General features: G+C 38.4%; 1 protein-coding gene across 1 annotated transcript in view; it reads left to right on the forward strand.

Moving 5' to 3' along the window:
* The window catches only part of VCAN (versican), a 104,206-nt gene that overhangs the window by 9,479 nt on the left and 71,235 nt on the right, over nt 1–23,492 (forward strand). The window contains exons 3-4 of the mRNA XM_075726611.1: nt 11,913–12,087; nt 12,202–12,329. Coding sequence (XP_075582726.1) covers nt 11,913–12,087; nt 12,202–12,329 — 303 coding nt within the window. The remainder of the gene's footprint in view (nt 1–11,912; nt 12,088–12,201; nt 12,330–23,492) is intronic.

The following is a 23,492-nucleotide window of genomic DNA, read 5'->3' on the forward strand; positions in this document are numbered from 1 at the left end:
TGCTGTTTGCTTATTCCCAAAGTACTCTGATACTTTGATTGGGTTTATATCCTTTGCAAGACAAGCTGCTTCTTTTACGGGGGTTTTTGGGGGCTTTTTTTTATTTTTAGGAGATACCTCTAAAGTTTTCTCAAAGCAACTCTTTTGATACATGATACATATTGTATAACACATCTGTCTGAAAATGTCAGTGTCCTTACAAGAAGACAGACTTGGCAGACAGAAGCAGTTTCTTTTTAATTGTTTGTGCAGGGTGAAAAGAAGCAACTGCCTTGCTACTGGAGCTGTGGTTGGCCTATCTTGCAACTTCATGTACAAAACCATAACTCTAGCAAAACTGGGAGCCATTCTTTCTGTGATAAGAACATCAAACAGAAAAGAAGAGTTTCCTTTGTCCTAGTAATAAAGGTTGGATAGGTAGGAGGAAACCCATCTGGCAGAAGTTGCAGGAAAACAAGCAGGGAGGTGGCTGCTAATGTTCTTCCATGTGGAGGATCCAGGGCTAAGTGTTTGCATGCCATCACTACAAGGAAATAACCTCCAAAACTTTGAGGCAGAGACGTGTACATGTAAAAAGATAGAAGAGACAGGACTTTCAACAGCCTGTAAGTGGCAAAAGGAGCACCTGATTTATAGGTGTTTTTCTCCTAAGAGCCTGCTTATACAGCACGGTAAGTATATTGTGGAGACTGCTCCAGAGCCTGGTGTTGTATAGCCCTGTCAGTTTGGCACTAAGCCTGAGCTAACAAACTGCGCTGGAAGGCATGACATACTAGCCCAGGCTCTGTGCCATGTAAATGCAAATCCTGGACCCAAATTACTCTGAGTGCTTAGAACAACACTGTGCTCTGTGGATGTACCAGCTCACATGAGCCTTAGTTTGGACTCTGCCTTGCACTCCTTTGCACTTAGGTGTTTTTTGACAGTTCTGTATTTACTCAAATGACTGAATCCCAAAACAAACATTAATATCTGCTGCTGGAAATTATGGCTTTGGCTAAGATTTTTTTTTTTTTGGTGAGCTTAATACTGTGTTGTTCTTCCAATATGCTTAACCTAACTTGAACAGTCTTTTGGCATTGATTCAATGAAAGGTTTTGAAGGTGTAGTATTAATTTGGAAATACAATAAATCAGTCTAACCATTAATGTCTATATAACTTCATAAAGTGTTTAGTCCTAATGGCAAAAGCAAAAGAAATCCTGGTTTAAACATTACTTTTCAGTAACTAGTGTACCTGGCATTCCTTATTCCTTTTCAAGTGCTCCCTTGACTATATATATCCAGGAGCAGCAGATGTTTACTACAGTAAGATATCTGATGATTTATGGCAATACTTTAACTTCTGTAGTTAGTGCTCCTGCAAAACTCACTGTAGTGAGATGAACTGATCAGACTTTTTTTTTTTTTAATTGAAAGAAAATTTCACACCATTTTCTTTCTGCAACTCTCTTTTCCATGATGGCTTTCATGTTAACGTTTCGGGAGGGGGAAAAGCCAGATCTTGACCCAAATGGAAAATAGTATTGGCAGTTTGTAATTTGTGCACTCTGTTCTCCATTTGCTACCTTAAGTAAACAAATGCTGTTTGTCAGGCTTATAAGGATTTCATGCAAATGTTGCTGCTGAAATCTTCTGCCCTCATTTCAGAAATGCTTTATGGTTTTTTTTGTGATTTCACTGTTTCCTTAAAAAAAAAAAAAAACAAACCCAAAACCCAAAGCATTAGTCCCAAATGTAATTTATTTCTATTATGTTGTCTTTTTGAATCTGCACACCAAAGCGATAACAACGGAAGAGATGTGATCTTCTGTACACTCTCTTTGTGCATTCTTTGCTGCCTGTCATTAGCGTGGTGTGGGGAGATCTTTCCATGTTAATTGTGGTAACTTCAGAGCTGACGGCTAGCGTGGTTCAGCACTGTGCTTTGGTCAGCTCTCCCAGGTGGAGCTGGGGCTCGCGCTTGCAAGGGCGACCCATGAAGCCCTGATAATATTATCACTAGTTTTGCTATTCAGCACATTTTATGCTCATCACAAGTGAAACATAAAATGCATTTGTGTAGCACTCTTTCTCCAAGGACTGAGCTGGCGTGTGTTACTTCAGCTTTTCGGTGGATTAAAAGTATGCAGAAGAAGTGGTAATTCTGTCTCAGGTAGTACTTGCTTGATCATATAGCTTAACCTTAAAGTGAGGCAGAATCATTTTATTAAAGATAGGAAGCTTCTGCAAAATTCCCTGTGTAGGGCAATTTAGGTGTGGGAAGAAATGTTACTAATGCTTCAGAAAGCAACATTTATCTGTTTCTTTAAGTGCCAGCACTGTTATATGTGTTAAGTCTAATTTAATAAATTTCTCAGAAATGGCCAAATGAAGTAGGCCAAAGCTTATCTGCACCATTCTGCTGAAGTAGGTGAAATTAGTCTTTTGTTATTATGATAACTTTATGGGGTTTGTATGATTGTTTGGGTATTTTTAAACCAGGCAGGACTTGAGTTCTAGATATTTTCAGGATTTCTGTTTGTTTTAAGGACATACCCTGATTTGAACCTTTCAAACAAAAAGCACATTCCAGCACCAGTGAAGCCAGGTAGATACGCTTAGACAGCTGTGCTGTTTGTTTTTCAAATGAATGTTTGCAAGTAAGAGAATAGATAACTGGGAAAGCTATCTTGAATAAGAAAAAAATGACTGTAATTGCTATTTCTATCCTTTCATTTAGGTATGTTAGGAATATAAAACTGCTATTGATTCCATTGTGCATCAAATGAATGTATTTTACCAGTGATGGAATGTATTGTCAATGAAAACCAGGATTTCTAAGAAACAATAATTTTCTCTGTAGCATATAGTTTTTTGCCAGGTTAACCTGTACAAGCTAAACATTTGGTATTAGTCATTGAAAGTGAACAGTAAAACTTGTAATACCTGATTTTTTTTTTTTTCCCCTGATTCTCAAGTCCAAGGCTGTCTACCAAAAATGTGTATAATTGTTCATCTATTTTTTTCTGTGTAGCTATCACAATAGACAAATTTGATAATTTGTATGTAAATATCCAGTTAATTTGCTATTTTTAGTTCAGGAAAGTCAGATTTATGTGTTATTAACAACAGCACAAATATTGGCTTTACCAAGAAGATGGGAGGTAAATACAAAACTGCCTTCTCTGATCATGACAAACCTGTATTTCAGCATTTTGACTCAAAATGCTTCAGCATTGAATCCTACCTTGCCATAGGATTATTTATATAGGGTCCAAGTAGAAGATTTTGTTTTTAATATAATCAACTGTTACCTAATTTATGCTTCTGGCAAATTAGGGCGAAACCAAACTCACACCTGTACCATTTCAGACAAAAGATCTGCCTGTCCCAGTGTCCTGTTCCAATGAAAGCAGCGATAGCTGATACCAAAGGGCAAATGTAACTGTTTATATCCTGCATACTCTATTGCTGTCAAAGTCTTGTCACCCATGGACTTCCTGAGGCAGACATGATGGCAGGATTAGACAATCCTGCACAGATTTTTTTTTTTTGCCATTTGTTTTTTGAACGTATGTAAATTTTTAGTATCCACAGCTGGACTCCTGGTTAAGCCACCACTGAACCACAGCTGGTTAAGTTAGTTATTATTCACAAGGAAGATATACATGTTTAATCACCCATGTTGCCTTTGTCTCCGCATTGCATATTTGCACTGCATCCTTTTTTGACAGGTAAAATCTTTCTAAAGAATGGCAGGATCTTGGAAACTGCCATAATTTGGTGCTTTTTCTTTGCTTTGGTTATAGGCGCAACCTATGCCAACTACTTGGGTATCAATAGCTGCTTATATTCTGTTCACTAGGAGCTCAGACACATCACCAAGACGTGGTGGCTTAAAATAGTATCTTGTATCTGCTGAGCAGTGCTTGCCTGTATGTGCATCATTAGCTTGTGATAGAGGTGAAATAATTTGATTTGAACTCTGTTTAAACTGCTCAGCTTAAAGCTAAGTCTGTACTGTCTTGTTTTTATCAGGGGTACAAGAGCGGTTGTGTTCATGCTACTAACAGGGGTGACTTGGTGTTGTGTATGGTCCTGGGGATCTGATCTAGGAAAGTCGCAGCCATGTAGGACTAGAAGGATATGCTAGGTAACTTAAGCTAGTTCCTTTGGTATTGCAAGTAACGATGTTACATGCTGTGCTACATGCCTTTATTACTGAAATCAAGTGAGAGCACCCGTTCACATGGGTTATCAGGTGCTTTGCATATTTCATCTCTAAGATCACTGGAGTTAGATTGAACTGTACTATTTTCATTTTACAGCTGGTGAAAGCGTAAGAGAGAGGAGTGAAACACTTAATTTTAGCCCACACGGGAAGTTTTGGGGCAGCCAGATGCCTGCCCTGCTCGTTAATTGCAACCACAAAGCTGTCCTTGAGGCAGGGGACAGCGCCGGTGCGGACAGGTCTGCAAGCTCACGCAGACGGGCAGTTTTGTCACACTAGATACCTCCTTTCCTGTCACTAATTGTGGGAAATGCTTTCCCTACACCCTGGCTACGGCTATAATTACATCGACCTCTCAGGGATATTTTTTGTTCAAAATGGATCTAACAGTATTATGTTGTTATATGCTTCAACTCCTTACAAGAAGAGAAATATGGAGAACAAGTCATTTGTGTTTGTTTTTCCTGCCATATGTTGTCTTCTCTGCCTTCTCTGCAAGTCCCTCTGAAATTTTCTGTTTTTCGCAGGAACAACTCTTCCTTTGTCAGCTTTTGTAATTTCATCTTTCTACGGTGTTTTGAGCTTTTCTTCTGACCCTTCTTGATGTCCTTAAACCCACAAGTCAAACTGTCTCACATTAGGAGCACTTGGCCTCACAGTTTTTGAATGCTTAATGCTATTTTTTCTTCATTCTTGGTCATTTCCTTGCCACTGTTGTCTGAAAATGTCAAGTCTCGGGAGCCTTCAGATACTTAAAAGAGATGGTTTTCCTTTCTTAGTAGCTAAAACCAAGCTTCCCATTCAAGCTGCTTTTGGACTCTGGTGGGTTTTCACTGTATCCCAATAGACACATTTCAGAGCACAGTGGAGGCTGACAATCAGCAGGTAATGTCTTCTGAAGATCATCCTCAAGTGTTTGCTTGTCTGCTAATAGTTTAATGAATGCAATTTCACAACCTTGACTTGGATGCCAAGTCTGAAATTAGGAAATCTGAAGTCAGGGTGGGATTTATTTCACTTTTGACAATTTAAGGTCGTGTGCCTAGTCTAAGCTAAACACTCAGACTCGTGCTACCTTCAGCTCCTCTCTGACGAGACTCTTGAGTGAGATGAGCTCTCTGGCAGTTTGTATCATTGGTCACCGATTAGAGAGATTTAGAGGACTAGTTTAGACTAGACTTCTGACCTTTAGGCAAAGCAAACTTTAGTGAGTTGAATCCCAGGAAGGATTTTATAAAAGTATTCCTCTACCTCTCTATGTCCACATTTATTCCCTCTCTTCAGTTATAACAAAGTCCCCTTATAAAATAGTTTTGAGATACCTTGTAAAAAGCTGACCTAGAAGTGCAATGTAATAGTACTTTTCATTCTGGAACGTAATTCAATATTTAATGAAATTCTCATTCTGTGTGGTGTTATGATATTGGGCAATAAAAAATAACATGTATGACCAAGTGTTATCAAAAAGAAAAAAATCTGAGCAGACCATTCATTTGAGCTGATTTGTTTATTACCCTCCTTGGAGATGATTGGATTTAAAGGGATGAAAGTAGCAAATGGGATCCTTCTAGTTTTGTTGCTCTCTTTCCATATCTTGTTGGTGAATATTTTTTACCAATATATCCTTTTCTAACTGATGTTTTGGGATACCACTGTGTTCATGGGCCTCATTTTGGTAGTTTCTGTTTGATTCTGCTGCAAGCCTGAGAGACATTTTTAGTCTTTTTAGTTTTGTGGAGTTGTGGTTTGTGTTTTTGAATTTTTTTTTTTTTTTTTAAATGCCAGTAAAGAAAATCCTAGGCTTAAATTACTTACCTTGTTATTGGAAAAAAAACAGCAATTAGGGAAGCAGAGTAGATGGTAAATCACATTTTCATTTTTATGCAAACTTTTCTTTCTTACAGGCATTATAATGATAATAAATGGGAGTTGTTTCCAATGTGGGAACACTGCCACTCACTTGTGCTGTTAGCACTGAGAGGTTGTGTGTTGACAACCTAATTGATTTATTCTCTCTACAGCCAGAACTTCCCTTCATTATCTCTTAATGCATTTGAAGAGATGCTTATTTAATCTTTTAGACTTATCTGTCTTGAAACCTTACTGCCTCTTCATGTGGAACTTCTGTGCTTCCTTGCTAACTAAATTAACATAGGCTGCTGCATTTTTAAGCTTGTGTTTTGCTCTCCTGCATCATGGATCCCAAGGAATCTCTGACTTGTGTAGCTGGGAGGGAAAGAGCACAATGGGTAGCGGCCATCAAAGTATGAGAGACGGAAATTTATTTCTGGGTGAGAAAGACCCAGGGTCTATGTGCAATAGATGTCAGGAACAGGGAAGCAAATGTTCTGATCAAGTTGCTGTGTCCCTCACGTAGAGACTGGGAGCATGGCAGCTGATGGGCAGGCTGGTGGGGTTGCTGTATCAGGCTGGATGGAGGACCTTTGGTGTGAGAGCTCTGAGCCCAGGCATTCACATTCAGGATGGTAGAGCAGAGGCCAATACTAATGGCTAAACTGGTTTTAGGATGTTGGTCATCCCCCAGTATGAGGACAGTTCTGAGAGGCTGTGTATTTTTTTTTTTTTTGAGTAATTTTAATTTAAGTAGCAGTGACTTGGTCTCAGTGAACACTTGTGTGACATAGTATGTTGCTGTGCACAGATAACAGGGTGAGGCAGGTTATCCCACTGTGTATTCAGAGGTTAATACAGATGTAGTAAAGAAGTCCTCCCCCTGAGAAAAATACAGGTAAAACTCAGCATCAATTGCTTTCCTTATCTGAACCAACTTGGTCAGTAGAACTTGCATACACCTGCTTACAACTGCATTGCTCTGTGAGGAGGAATGCAAAGATTTTGCACAGAGGAACAACATGAAAGACAGAGCAAAGGGGTTGGTATCCACTTTCTCTCCCCATGAGAAGTTCCCTGAGGCGTTTGGCAAGGGAGCTCCTGCTGATGCAAGGCAAGCCTGTTCCTCTCAGGTTGCCAAAGCCGAAGACAGGGATCAGAAGATGGGTGCAAAACCTCGCATGAGGAACACAAATGAATTATTCATGTAGCAAGCTGAAAATGCTGCTGTCTTCCTTCCTTTCATACACTGTTTGGTTCTGTAACTTCTGTTTTGGCATGTATTTGTAATGTAAATTTTCTTCTGCATTAAAAGCAAGGAGGATCACCAAACTGCGGTAGCTTTGGTAGTGGGTTGGGGGTTATTTCAGGGGTCTGTATTACAGTGGCTAAGGTTTGAACATAAAAATTAACAGAATAACAACTACTACCATTATAATCTTCTCTCTTTAGATAGTCTTTGCTGTGTGAGACAATTTCTGAAATTCAGGCTTTATGTGACTCCAAGAGTGCATGTTGCAGCAGCGTGAGCTCACTACTGAAAGTGAACTGTAACTTATTAACCATACTAGAAGCCGTTCCCCTGCACTTCCATGAGGTTTTGCTGCATGACACCCTGGAAAGTTATAAAGCAAAGCTGCAACTCAAAGGTGTGAAACCACAGAACCAGGCTCTTACCTGTGGAAGCCCTAGATTGTTAAAAGTGAAATACTTTAAGTTTTTGTTATCTGTTCTAAGACAGAGATAAATGATTAAAATACATTCTCTCTTGCTCAGACAGAAGTGAATTTTGGATGCTACAAATTACTTTCCTGTGAGTGCTCTTTCTTGCAGACGCTGCTACTCCTTCCTGTAATTACACTGACTTTGTTTGCCAGATGTTCGGTGACAACATTATGCTGCTGTAGTCTGTTTTCCAGTTGCTTTATTTGTTCCTAGGACAACTCCTCTTTCTTGCCCTTTCTTTCAGAGAGGAAATAGACAAAGGGGAAAAAAAATCCTTTACAAATGTTTTAAAGTGCAAAAACTCGGACAATGGATTTGGCCTCTCTCTCTCTGTCTAACTGAAACAATGAAAGTCCTGCACTTTAATCTTCTTAGTCCCAGGGGGTCTTCTAATTATTGCAGCTGTTGCACAGGCTTATACATACTGATGATACTCCTTCCCATTCATCTTGGAGGCTCTTTTATGTCCATTAGCTCCTCACTGGAAGTGGAAGAGCCTTCAACTCTAAGAATAGGTGAGGTTTACCTTTTGGATCAGGGTGAGGAGAACAAAGCATTCTCCAAGTTCCTTTCCGGGATTTACAAATGGCCAAAAGCTCTTCTCAGCACTGCAAAAGCTACTTTAAATTGGCAGTGATATTAACTCTTTAGTCCTGCCTTATTGAGGTATCACAGGAATCCTAAAGGTACGCCAGCTAAAAAGGGCAATGGTTGCTTCCAACATGGAAGAAATGAGGGGCAAGATAGCTCTTTGTGGAGAATGATGCACTCGTATATCTAAGCAGTAGGAAGCTTTAAAAAAATATAAGCTCAGAAAAATACATTGCCATGTTCTACTAAGTTAATGAACATTTTTGTGGTTGTACTGAGGAGCAGTGTTCTTGTGCCCAGCTGAAGTTGTGTAACATCAGTTAAGCAATCTGGGGGAAAAAAAACCCAAACCCCAAAAAAGAAGCAATTAATCTAAATTCATATAAAATACATTTTAATTAAGATTAAACCAACAAATCGAATGAACAAATTGCTTCACATACATGGACATTTCTGGTTTGACCCTAAGTTATAGAGTCAGCATCAAATATTGTATATTACAGAAACATCAATGCTACCAGAAAAAAGGTTTAAAATATTTGTATATATTCAACAATAACATGCAGTAAAGCCAGATGCCCAGCTTGTGAGTATTATTATAGGTTCATACTTATGATTCAGGGTAAATGTTTTATCTTCTTCTGTTATGAGCTTTGTAAAACTTGCCCATTTCTTATTTCTAGACCCGGAACACCAAGCAGGTCACCTAAACTTGTGTTTTTATTTACTACTGTACCACTGAATATAATAATGCTCATTTATACCAGCAGGTAACTTGCTCACAGTGTCAACCAATGTTACTAAATTCCAAATCTATTAAAATAAATATTTTAATGCATACCACAGCTTTTTTTTTTTTTAAAAAAACCACCCCAAAACCAAACGTCCAAATCATATTTTTGTTATTTTAAGCTTTTAAATTCCAAATGTGACTAGTTGCTGTTGCCTAACTCTTTCTATGTTGTGAGATAGTGCTCTGTGTCAGGCATGTGGTAAAGGACTGTGTTGATTAGGGTACACAGAGCCAAAATATGCATGCACACATATGTATAAATATATACATATATGTATAAAAGTTTTGCACATCTTAAGACAATGTAAATGGTACGTACATTTGCCCTAACCAGGCAATGGAGGATACCCTATAACAGCGAAAGTGCAGGGATACAAGAGTTAGTAAAACTATATTTCTGACATTCCCTTTTAATCTCTCCTGGTACAGATAGTTCACAGTAAGAAAATGTGCTTGAGGCTGTGCTTTAGCACTGAGGCTGTCTGGAGTGGTGTGGCCCCTGTCCATGCTGTTATGCTCCTTTGGCTCCCAGCAGAGGATGAAGATGTCCATTGGAAGTTGTCTCTGGTCTTTGCTAGCTCTTGAAGTCTGCCCAGAAATCGTTTGGAAGGGTGTTATGTGGCCTGGGCCAAATAATGCCGTGAACTAATCTAACAATTTAACAGTCTTGATGACTGAATTGCAGGCACATGGACTATTTAATTTATTAATATATAAAGCGACATAATTTTTCAGGGTGTAGTCTTCACTTGTCACTGTTGCCAAACAATGCTTGGGTCCATTTGAAGCTGCAACTACACCATTGCTTGGTAGAAGCACTGCTTGTGATGGGTTCCGTCAGTAGTTCTGAGAAGGCATTTTATGGAGACGCTAGTGGCCTGTAAGCTTCCTGTTAGTGGCTGCAGCTGGTGTGTGACTCGATATTAAATGATGAATATGGGGATTCCCAGGGTTTCCTCTTCTATTCCCTGTTTCTCTGCCAGCAGCTTTGATAAAGTTGGTGTCTGATCATTGAGGTTTAACCTACCTGTGAGTATGTCCAGGTTTTGGCTGGAATAGAGTTCATTTTCTTCCTGGTAGTTGGCATAGTGCATAGATCACAGCAGAGTAGCTTTCAGATAATGTATTTTGTTTTAGGAAACCTTTTTAGTGAATCATGATAAAAAGAAAAATGTCTGTTGTATTTATTGGCCACATCCAGACCTTTGATAAGGGGTAAAATTTTACTGAATTTGTCTGCATGGGAAAAAGTATTTATAAAATTTGTTGGACCTCTTGAATAAACATTTTACTAAGTTATCCATATTTCTATTTCTTTGTAAATCAGCAGACTTCTTCCATCTTTCAGCAATGCTGTAATAACAGACTTGTTGTTAAATTCATTATTGCTACAATGTCACTATTTTCCCAAACTGTATTATGGTATGTTATTTCCTCATCATGAAGTACTCCAATAAAATCATCAGAGAAAGGAACATTTTACAGTTTATTTTTCTTGCTTTGTAGCCATTCTGCATAGTGGATGTTTTATGGTGTTGCAATGCTTCTGAAGACTTTAGAGTGCAATAAGTGAGGTTGAATGTTATTTTTCAGAGATCATCAGGGGACATCCTTTTGATGCTAAACTGTAAGACACTGGCAATAGGGGGAAAGTGATTTTGCAAGGTGGAATATCTGTTTTCTGCCACTAAGGAGTTGGTGCCCTTTATGGTTTGTTTTAGGTGTGCATATGCAGCTGTTGCCAAATTCGGTGGGAATTATGTGTATATAGAAAACAGAACATGGCTTCTAGACAAATCCCATCTTAACCAAAACCATCTTAACTCTAGGCCTCCCTCTCCAAACATCTGACATGCTCAAGTAACTTTTGAAATTGTTGAGATTCTTTCCAGAACCAGAAAGGGCCCAAATAAAAGCAAGCTTTGTTTTGTCTGTATCATTTGTAGTGTGTGCAGGAAAACATGGTTACAAAAAATTGACGAACAGCCGTATATTTATAAAAGTTATATTTGTAGTAAGCTTTGATGTGTAGGAACAGACATCAGGGCTATTGCCGATTATCAAATCCACATCAAAAGCACAATTTTTTTGATGTCCGCATTTGTTATGTGTCTCACTGCAGCTAGCAGACCTCAAGCACTCAAGGGATCCCCTATTCACTGTTGGCACTTCTGTGTGCAGTTACGGCAGCTGGCTGTTTCAGAAAGTCTATTTTTAAGCCCACTTTTTCCGAGGACTAGATGTGCTCAGTCTTGTCTGGTCACAGAGTTTGACTTGCAATCAATCTATTGTGTAGGCCAATAAACCAAGATGTCGGGTAGCACTGTTCGCAAAAGCAACTTTGCCTGCAGTGCAATTAGTCGACCAGCACTTGGACCTGCAAGAGTCCAGGTAACTTGGTGATATCACTGACATATTTTAGCATCCATTCTCACTTTTGATCACGATTTTCTGTAATACAGCAGGGAAAATATATATATGGTTTTATTTTATTTTCTGTGTGTACAGTGATTATAATTTCACCAACTCTTATAAAAGTAAGGTATTATATAGTTACTGGTAGCAGCCACTAGAGGGGGGACATCATTTGTATGATAGCGTATCTCTTTAGCCTTTTACGACTTTTATTGTACCTATCTGTTTTCAACATTGTAACAATACCTAGGTAAGGTTACAGTATGATGATGGTTGCAGAAATGATGCAAAATGTGTCACTAATGTAAGTTTTTATCTTTTCAGGTGTTGTATTTCACTATCGTGCAGCAACCAGCCGGTATACTCTGAATTTTACACAAGCTCAGCAGACTTGTCTGGACAATGGTGCTGTCATAGCAAGCCCAGAACAACTGAAAGCAGCCTATGAAGATGGATTTGAGCAATGTGATGCTGGCTGGTTGTCTGACCAGACTGTTAGGTGAGACATTTAAAAGGCCCCTTGGCACAGTTTCCCAAAATTAACATGCTTAGTCTGTACAGACTTAAAATGCTGACTTATGGTAATAATAAATATGAGCATGCTGCATTTCAGGTATCCAATTAGACATCCAAGAATTGGCTGCTTTGGAGATAAAATGGGAAAGAAAGGAGTCAGAACATATGGGCGACGTTTTCCTAATGAAACTTACGATGTGTATTGCTATGTGGAACACATGGAAGGTAAGATAGGTCCATATTTACTCTGTGCTGCAAAATTTAAAAATGCCTGGAGAGTCTAATGTGGGAAGGCAAAGACAGAAGAAATACTGTGTAAAATAAGTTTTGGCTGTGTTCAACCTGAAGAGAATTGCTGAATGAAGTGACCCTATAGTTTGTGGTCTAGCAGTCCTTAATTAAAGGCGAATGTGGAGTCTGCAAGGAGGCAATCAGGTTTAAAGCTGCTATAGTTAGTGCAGTAGATCTCACAAAAGTTGCTGTTGAAGCATCTTATTTTTTAAATGTTATAAAAGGATTTTCAAAGAAACACATTTAAGGTTTGAGGAACAATATATACAAAATACATATGGGTAAAGATGGTTATAGTACATGTGCTAACTGTATTATAGTTCACAAAATATATGATTAAGGTTTTTACATGTCCATGGCAAAAAATTAGGCAGATATTTAATTGCAATCCAAGTTTAGCAATATCTTTTTAAAAAGGGGGCATCTCAGCATCAAAAAGAAACAAACAAGCAAAAACTTTCCAGTGAGGAATATGGTTCTTCAATAAAATTCTTTGCAATTCCATAGTGCAACTATAGTCTTTGCAAAAGCTGCTAATTAAATGGCTTTAATGCAGCAGAATGATTGTGATTATGATTCTGCCACATGGTGACTATGAACCATGGATCATATTGTGAACCCCATGGTACCTTGTGATACGTGGTTAGGGTCTATTATCGGTGTTTATTCAACAAAGAGTTTGATGGCAAAAAGAAAAATATGGCTTTTTTTCTGTGATTGGGCAGTTTTAGCATGCACAAATCTCCATATCACAGATGTAATGTTGTAATAACTTCTTATAATCTCCCTTCTGGAAGTGAATTTAACTATATCCTTTCAGTGAGCCTATAGATATGTTCCAGACACCAGATATCCTTATGCTTAGACATTACTGTGACTAGTTAAATATGTATACTTAAAATATAAATGCAGAAATAGCCTTTCCTGTAGGCTATTTTTTTTTGGCTTTGTGCTGGTTATGCATATGGGAGCTTCATTCTGGTACAGAAATAGTTTGCAACTAGGACCAATGTACATTTTCCATTTACTGCAGCAGTCTGAGTGTGTCACACTGCTTCTGTCTTGTCAGTTTTTATTTCATACCAGTCTCACTGTTCCTTTCTAAAAAAATACTTATAGTTCCTAATTAAATATCTTTTGGGCTGATCATTGACTGATATGCATTTAGTTTAGTACTCTTGAAGTCAGCAGAACAATAAATCAATCATGGCTCTGAGCAAGCCTGCCTTTGTATGGGTACATATATTTATAATAAGCAATTGCAAAATTAAGGTGCTCAGTGTTTGTTTGTATTCTGTCTTAGAGCAGAAATAAATTAGATCATACAAAGTTTTTTCCTGATGATGACTTACAGAGACTTTAGTCACTGAAATAAGTAAGCGTTTTTCTCTTAGTAGCTGATGATTTGCCCCAGACTATGTTCACCTTGGAGAGTTATAAAACACAGGCAATACAAGTCTTGCAAATACTGAAAATACATAGAAGTTTGGGAACTCTGAAAATTAAGTGATGGAATTTTGTTTGTGCTCAGCACTGTCTTAATTTTACTTATGTTCCATCTGTATCTGTTGGTAAGCAGCACATCTGAAAACCTAGAGTTCATAACATTAATCCTCCATCAGTCATTGATGGGATTGAATTTTGAATTGTCTCTGAATCAAGGCTTTCAAATTAAATTTGTGTCTTTCCTAGCTTACAAAAAGAAGTTTTGACTAAGCTGTATCATTCCTGGATGAAAAGCAATGCCTAGCTCCTTTTCCTCTTAAGAACAGAAAAATTTTAACTAATATGGAGAAGCTTATCCTGGATGCATATGAACCAACAATTTCTCAGGGTCAAATATTCTCAGTGAGCTTCTAAAAATAAAAGTTAAAAAAAGTCAATTAAAAAGCCTATTTCACTGAGGTTAATGTTTTGTTCTCAGAACAACCTGGAATATGACCATGATGTTCAAAGAGATTGCAGTGACTATGCAGTTGTCTTTGGTGAAGATGCACATGCATAGATTTTCAATTTTTCATAAATATTGATTGATTCTTCCTTGTTACAAAATTTCATTTACCAAGATTTATGAGCTGTCTTTCCTCTCTGGATAGCTACACATTTCTGTCTTGTTGTTGTGGGTGATGATCTTTTTAAACACATGCATGTCTTTGTGGCCTATCAGCTGGATTGCAGTAATGTGACCTGCTTGGATATGAACCCTTCAGCATTTAAGAAATATAAGCTAGCACCGAATATTGGGGAGATTTGGTCTGTCAACCCAGGTAACAATGAGCACATTCATTGTACCTTCTTCCTTGCACAGTAGCTTCCTGTGGAAAACTGATTAAAGCAAATGCACAGTTTCAGCCTTTATCTTAAAAACACCATAGCCTGGGACAAGGGTTAAAGACCTACAAGGGCAAGACCTACAAGGGCTTGTAGGTCTGACTTGAAGACTGTGATTGACCACTTCACCTCTGGGATCCATTGAAACTGTCCAAGACTGTTACAAAGCCTGTTCTATGGTGACAGAATGTTCGTAGAGATGGGTACAGGTTCAGAATGAAACTCTGCAGGAGGCAAAGATGTCTGTGAGTTTTATTACCATCCTTCCCAAAGGCGAAGTGTGTTTGACCTAGCCTTTATCTAAATGATTCTCAGAATAGGCATTTATAGAAATGTTCTAGAATCTTTTCTCCCAAATTAGGAAACGAGAACTGCATCTTAGGCTAGTACATATTGTATGCTTTTTTGCAGTGAAGAGAGTGTGAGACAAAACTGTGAGATAAATGATGGCTCTATGTTTTGTGATGTTAATAGATAATGGCATTGCCACTAGAAGCATTTTACTGTGCAAGTGAGCTGAATCTGAGAAGGGAGAATTCCCTTTACAGTTTTACCATTGACTTCAAAAAAGCAGTCAGGTCAACACTGAGCACATAGGAAAACTCATCCTTAAGCTATCTATGTATGTGCTGTGAAGAGGTGACTGCTGTGGATGAGATAATTGCCAATTATCTGTACAGCCTTAACCTGTTGCATAGGGATTCTTATTATTTTTTTTAATTATATTGATCAATTCTAATGGCAGATTATTATTATAGCTAACCAAAAATACTTCCCGCCCCCCCCCCTTTTTTTTTCTGGGTTGCTTTTTTTTTTTTTTTTTTACTATTTTCTCAGAAGTTTTCAAATGAACTGGAGTCAGAAAATAAGTCGTAGGAGTCAGAAGGAGTGACGGTTTTATGGATATGCTGTATAGGCATGTTATACTGACATGCAGAGGAGCTAATCTATGCTGTTTGGATAAAGAGAAACAGATGTATGTTAGGAAGACACATTACTGCATCAAGGTATAGCACAGGATAAATTATGCTTCAGTGCCTTTACAGAAACCTGAGTCTCTGAGTCAGACTTCCATTTTAAGATGGGGCTAAGGAGCCAAGATGGCTTTGTTGATATAACTGAAGCAATTTCTCTAAGAACAAAGGCTAATTTCAAATGCAATTTGAATTCAAATGCAAATTTCGAACTACTTTGAAGTTACATAGAATCAATGAGATTACACTTTGGAATCACTCATCCACAGAACACAGACAATTAGATAAAATGTCAGTGGAAGTTATTGGAAAGCAAACATTGCAGTAAACTACATCCTGTGTTTTGTATGCTGTATTGTAACTCATTCATACATTGGTAGAAGACTTACAGTTCAATATTTGAAGTTATGTCAAATTTCTGGTTGGTCTGTCCACCTAAGTCTGATTCTGCAAGGTATGAGCTTTCTCTCTTAATGAGCGCTCTCAACACTTCATTAATAACAAAGAACATACATGGTACTTAGTATATTGTAGAACTGTCCTTAAACATGCTTTTTTCTATGTGAGTTTGAAAGTGCGTATCTGCATAGCCTATTCTGATTCAATGCCAAATCTATTAGACTTACTTGCACTAAATAGGTCCTTATTTGGAAAGCCTGTGTCAGTGGGATGACTATTCATGGAATAAGATGGTGCTTGATTAATGATATCAAAATATGGGCCATAATGAGAATGTCATCATGGAAGTCATTGAACAGTTATTGGTTTGTTGGCCGCTATTAGTGTTTTACTCCAGAAGGCCATAAATGGTGGTAGGAATTCTTGCAACACATTTTAACACAAATGTGTATTGAATTTACAGTACTAATTTGGGTACTTGCACTGAGGATTTGTAGGAGCAACACTATTTCATTTTTCTTCTTTTCTGGCCATATGAAATCACAAAGTTAGCCAGAGACATGGAATTCTCCTTGAAACAAAAATTATTAACTTAAATTAAAACCAGTTGTCTAGGCTAACTCTTACCATTTGCCTGTCCTGAGGAAAGCCAGAGAGATAAAAGACTGCACAATTATAAGTTAAATCTTTTGTGGTTTTTAGCAAAACTCAAATAATAATTATGGGAAGGATTTTAAATTTCTGAGCTCCTAGTGATAAAAGTAAGAATCTGGAGTCAAAATACCATTAAATAGGTAGTGGGCATAATCTCTTACTACAAACTAATTTACATTCCACATATTTCATTGCATATTTCTGTGTACTAAGCATTAACAAAAACATTTAGGATACCTTTAACTGTGGGAGATTATTTACTAATAAAGAGTTTAATCTAAAGTGATTGAGCTGCAAAGGTTTGGATATAACTCCGATGTTCTCTTAACACCTCCAACTGAAGTAGTGTCTGCACCAGACCCTATGGAATAATCCCTTGAATGGAAATGGGTTTCCATTCTGTCTTCAGATAAGCTTATACATGATTGATTTGACGGTGCTGTGGTGTCAGAAATGGGGACAAAATGAGATCTGCTCACCAAAGCCAACTGATGAAGTGAGGGTCTGTGAGTGTGTGGTGCAGAGCCAATGCACAAACTATTCCATGTAGCATTGTCTTCTGGCCAAAGACTGTTAGAAGCCATGTATGTCTAACAAGCTTATGTAATATGCAGATGGGGACTCATGCTAAGAAAGTTATTTTGAGGTGGCTGTGGGGAAGATTATACAGTCTCCCTTCCATGCACCATTTCCCACCCCCCCGCACAGTGATGCAGGGAAGAAAAAGAAAAAACAAAACCAGATGTCCTTTAAATACTTTCCACCTAGTCTCATGCAGTTTTGCAATTGTAATGGAAATTTCTGTGAGAATAATAACAAATAAAGAAGTCATGGTCTAAAATATGGCTTCAGGTGAGAAGTTTCTTCTGTGTTTTGGGCAGCTAAAGATCTTCTCTGGAGTCCATTCTGATTCTGGAGCAACAATTAGATTCATTTTTAAAACAGGGACACAGTGGGAAGGATCTTTTCATTTCTTCTTAGTTCAGGGCCTGTGGTAGGGTCATATCTTTTGCATTGGCTTATACTGGACATTTCTCCAGCCTTGAATTGTGTGACCTAATGCAAAGTAATGGATCCAGAAGTTCTCAAGAGGGCTACAGAGGCCAAACAGAGTAAACCAAAAAGGAAATAATATCATGGTGATTTTTATGCGTGACATTGTAATCGAGCTCATAACACGATTAAGCTCACCTTTAGGGAGATCTGAAAATCCTGATATCTAAATGATTTTTGTGAAAGTAAGTCACAAAAAAAAGAGAATCATATAGAATGCAAAGTTCATTTTCCCCCTCTGGTTCATTTCCCCCCTTTGTATAAGTAAAAGCCAGTGACACTTTGCAACTACTAGCAGTTGCCATTCTACTCTTCATGCTTGAGGGCAAGCCTGTGGGAAAAGTACACTCTTCCAGTCTTGTCAAATGCAGTGGATTCCTGTTCAGCCTATGGTTTTGCATAGAATAGACACAAGACATTCATGAGAGTTTAATTAAATCATTACTGATGTGTATCAAAAAGAATCAACTAACTTGTTCTAACGCGTAAGAGGCTTCTTTAGCTCATCTAGGCTCCTGCTTTAAAGTTGAACCTAGTTGCTTAGGTCTTTGTGGTTTTCTAGTCCTAGAGAGTGTTTCACAGTAATTTGTTACTTTGTTAAGGATACCTCTCTACTAGTCTGATGTGTCAGAGAACCAGCCCTTAACAGTGGCAGGATGGAGGAAGAGAGCTACAGCTGAGACAAGGCATCCTGTCTGTCCAGTTTGGGAAAGAGGGTGAATGCTGCAGCATGAGTTTGATAATAAACAGGCAAACTATATGTAGCCTCCAAGGTCCCTGCCTATGGTGAAGACAAGTGAAAATTTTCAGGTCTGTCTTGGCCCAAATATATCTGTTTTTTTCAGAGTATTCAAGACAAAGGTAGTGGCCTGCATTATCTTCACGTGTGTGTGGAGAGGAGGGATAGATATGGGCAGTATCTCTTCCCTCCTTGGTGCACAAGCAGTCTGGTTGTCCTGTTGGTGGCTGCTACTGTCTTTTTGTAGGGGCATTTTGGCCAAAGAGAGAAAGATCAGGAGGAGAAAATGGAAATTCTTGGGACGTGTGGTCCTCAAGGTGCAAAGGTAAATACTTTAGTCCCCAAAGTGGCCACAATATTCCTGCTTCTTAACACACCTGATTGTGTTCTAGAAATGAAGACTTGGACAGATTCCATGTTTCTAAGCAAAAGAAAGTAATGATGGCAGTGTGTCATGACTGCTTGAGCTTTGAACTAGCAACCATGTGGCTGTGACCAAATATTTATGAGGAGCAGCAACATCAGGTTACAGCTGCAGGAGGGGCAATGTCCCTAGGGTGTTCCATATAACATCAGAAAAGGTGGTATTTTGTCACTTTCAGCCATCTTTCATGCCTGACCCAGGGCACCCTGATCTGCAACTGTAGTCACAGATCCCTGGAGCTCTAACATCCCTGTAAAGACATCTTTGCTTGATGAGCTTGGTGGGTTGCACCACCTCTTAGAAACAACAAATGAACAGCTCTGGAGTTCACCACAGACCCATTATGTTCAAAAAAGGACACCTTCCAGATTTTTAGTGGGGGATAATGTTTCTTCTCCTCAAACAAGAATACCACCAAGAAGCTAAGATGGAAAGGTACTGGAATGTTTTTGTCTTGTTTTTATTTAAAATTGTGAGAGTTAAGCATTACCATCTATGGGAACGATTAGCTTTTTGTGTATTTAATATCACTGTGGATATTCTTATGTCTTTCTTTAGTTGACACTGACGGTAGTGGAGGTTGTAGAGTCTGAGCACCCAACCACAAGGTAAAGCTTGTGAGCACCAAATTCCAGGTAGGACAGTAATAATGGAAGCTCCTGTTGCTCTTGGAGAGCAAAATGGGGAAAAAGACTAAAAATATTACAACCAAATAAATATGTCTCCTTAGTATTTGTCATTCTCTCACATGGTTTGGATAATAGTGAGGACATGTCATAGGCAGTTGACCAGCCACCATCTACAGCAGTTGGTGTGTTACCAGCTATGTCAGAAGCATTCAGTGGGAGTCTAACAGGTTACCTCTTAAACTTTTCTGCAGGTTGGGAGAATCCTTCACACATCTGTAAAACTTTTGTCATGGACTTGCATGTGATGCCTTTATCTGCCAGGTGGAAGTGACTTGTAGCTCATTTTGTTGTGCCTGGCACGGTGGGTGATGGTATGGGAAGTTGAGGAAATGAAGCTCTGCTCTCGGAAGAGAGTACTTCATAGTCAGGCTCAAAGATCTCCTTTAGGAAGTAGAGCCCACCAATCCCCTAATTGTGGTTTCATCCATGCAAAAAGAAATTACTGGTGAGGTCTGTGCTGCAGGGCTTCACCTAGATTCATTACTTCTACCCTAGTCAATACATGTTGCGTATTGACCCCCGGCTATAGTTCTAGCCTGCACTTATTTCTGTGCTTGCTTTTAAGATGTGTGATTCATGGAATTCACATCTACAAACATGCCCAGCTCATTGAGATCTCTCCTGATGAGAGAGAATAAATGAATTAACCTTCAAAGGAATGAAGTTTGCTATAAAACCAGCTGATAAGTCTGTAGATCTTAAGCTTTTTCCTTGGGGGTTGTAGTGAATCAGCTTTTGTCTTCAAGAGAAAAACCTGGCTTCTTCATCTAGCTTGATATATTTGGAAGAGAGGGAAAAAGCATGACTTTCATCAGGTGTTGGTTGTAACCAAGCAAAACAAACACATGTAACAGGAAAATCCTGAGGATTCTTCAAGTGCTCTGACCACTGAGGCTGGATGATCAACCTGAAGCTTGGTTTAAGCAGGAGCCAGCAGTAATATATATGACATTACTGTCTGCAGTCTAAACATTGTCACGGTCTCCATTTTACCACCTGGTACTGTAGAACTAGTTTCTCTTTGTCTGCTGGTCTAAGCCCTGAGGTTTGCCTGTATAACATTGCTAAGTTACTCAGTGGGTACTCCAGCTATAAAAAGATTGCACATGGCTTTTAACACATGCAAAAATTGGATCTGCCCTGCTGGTGTTGGTGGCTATGTAATTTATTTATCAACCAGACAAGTTTTCTCTTAATTTCCTTGTTTCCAGCATTTTGGGTGGGAAATTGAGGTGTTTTCAGACATCAAAGATACTGTAAAAGTGTGACAGGATGAATCTTCCTGCTAAATATGGAACCCATTGTGTTTCCAAAAATAGGACTTCATTTTAGAGACTGCATGGATTAAATATATTTTATTAGCTTCACCATTAACTTTTTTGCTTTTTAGAGGAAGTTTCTGTGCAAGGGTCAAATCCTTGGTACTTTGAAGGAGTCAGGATGTTTCAGCTACACTGACTGACATGCTGGAAGTCAGGATTGGAGCACAAGTGCTTTTTCCATGGCCTCTTGAAAGCCTCTGTCAGTTTTGATGTTGAGTGCATGAAAGAGCTCAGCAGAACCTGATCTCCATTGTATGATTTTTCCCCAAGTACTTGGTGGTGCTGAAGGAAATTCCTAGGCCTTCTTGCTGTTTTTCCTTCAGTGATCAGCACCTTTCTTCATATGCTGCCTTCTGTGTTTCCTGCTCTATTGCCCAGCTTTTTTGTAGGCTGACTGGAGAACAAAGTGTTTTCCAACTTTAGTTCTCACTATGAAGAGAAAAAGCCACATTGACAGTGAAGTAGGACCAGTGCTCTTTTCACATATGGTAAACTGAATTTCCACATTGCTGTGAGGATAAAGAGGTGGGACGTTATTAAGTAGCACTTCCAGAACATGCACCCAAAATGTCAATAGTTTGGTAGCCATTGCTTTCTGACCAAGGAAACTGGTAGTGAGCAAGGGTCTCAGCACTAATCTTGTCAGAGAGGTGATATGGGTAGTAAAATGTCATCCCTGCACATTCCAAGTGATTGCACTTACTGCACACAAACAGTAGGTCCTGATTAGCTGTCTCTGTGCTGTATGGGTCACCATATCCCCGAAGTGCTAAGTCTGCTGTGCATGAATTATGCATGCCCACAGTCTGCTTCAGGTGAGAAGTGCAGTCTCATCACATAATTTAAGGCTACTGTAAATCAAACTGATGCCATTCCACTGAAGAAGTGTTTTGAGCACTGTTTTCTTCCCAAGTGCTTAACAGAAAACATAAACCTTTCTCTTTCTTGTCTTTTTTTTTTTTTTGTAATGTAGTTTTGGAAAATTTTAAGTGTTTATGGATTTATATAGCAAGGCCTTTATTAAGCTTTTGCTTTTTTTTTTTTTTTTTTTTTTTTCACATTTTATCCCAACAATTATTATGCACACTAAGTGCACGCTCAATCATATGGATTTTTAATTTATTTTCAGACTGGAGAGACAAATTGCAGAGTCCTATCTCCTAGCATAAATGACTGCTATTTGGAATCTGACTGCACTTTACTCGATTTTTTTTTTTTTTTTTAAATAGGAATTCTGGAGTCATAGCAAAACACCTTTTGACTAGAGCAATTGCAAGCTGCTCTTTGTACCCTTTATGTCATCACTAGTGTTCCTGAAATAAATGAATATTTACTTGGTATATGATGGAATGATAATAAGGGCATTTTGCTGATTACTCTGACACCTTTTGGCATTCTTTGTGAATTTACCCTCACAAATTCTTTACTATACCAAATAGGTGGCAAAGAATGTGACTTTGGACTTACCTTATTAGACTGTTCTGGTTTGGCTGCATTTTTCTTTAAACATATGTTTTTTTTTTTTTTGTCATTTAGTTTTTATGGTAAAACACCCTCTCACAAAGATGGTCTCTGTGTGACAGCAGCTGACTTTAATAGGTGAACCAAATAAATGTGAGTAGAATAGACTCAAAACAAAGATAGATATGCCACCCATCTTTTAAATGTGAAGTATAATCTATGCAGGCATACTCCAAAACAAATTTAAGGCAGATTTCCATGAAGAAATGCTCTTGTGCAACTTGGATGAGTAAGTTCTTTGATAAAGTGACCTCTGTGACAAGTACTGATTGAACCCTGGATTTTGAGGTCTAACAGTCATTCATGAAGTTTCCTTGCTTCAACAGAGTACAGATGACAGCTCAGAGCTAACTTTAATGGTATTATGCACAAGCTCCATTTGGAAGCAGTGATCCAGATCACTGGATGGAAAAATTGCTTTGCTATTAATCTTGCACTTTCTACCCATTTTCCTATGTTTTCAGTAATTTTCTCCCAGAAAGAATGTTGTGGGATTGTTTGATATTGTTTACTTTTTGATCCATTTTATTTGTTACTAGAAAACCATTAAAAATACATTGGTTTTTATTAGTCGTCTCATTTTCTTGTCTCACCGGACTGATATTAACTGCCAGTTAATTGTAATCATTTTAACTACTAATTTTAATATACATCATGGCTGCTATGTGTCCTCAGAACAGAGGGGACTGCCCTGGAGAGCTTTCTTTGCTCCATTTTTTCATGATGCTGTCTTTGGGACAGTATGGTGGGATAACTGCATCCATCATTCTGTATTGACCATGATACCAGATCTGCCCCTTGATGCAGAAAAAGCTGTCATCTGCTGAAGTGCTTAATTAAAAAGTACATTATCTGTGTGGTCTGAAGAGCTGAATGAAACATTCTGGTATTTCTGAGGGTGAATGATTCTTTGCTTTCCTCACCTTAAAGTGTGTCCAATAGACATGCTCTGTCCATGCACCTCTTAGTTAAAAACTCCCTACAACATGTA

The sequence above is a fragment of the Pelecanus crispus genome, chromosome Z (assembly GCF_030463565.1).
Source record: "Pelecanus crispus isolate bPelCri1 chromosome Z, bPelCri1.pri, whole genome shotgun sequence".
Classification (NCBI taxonomy): Eukaryota; Metazoa; Chordata; class Aves; order Pelecaniformes; family Pelecanidae; genus Pelecanus; species Pelecanus crispus.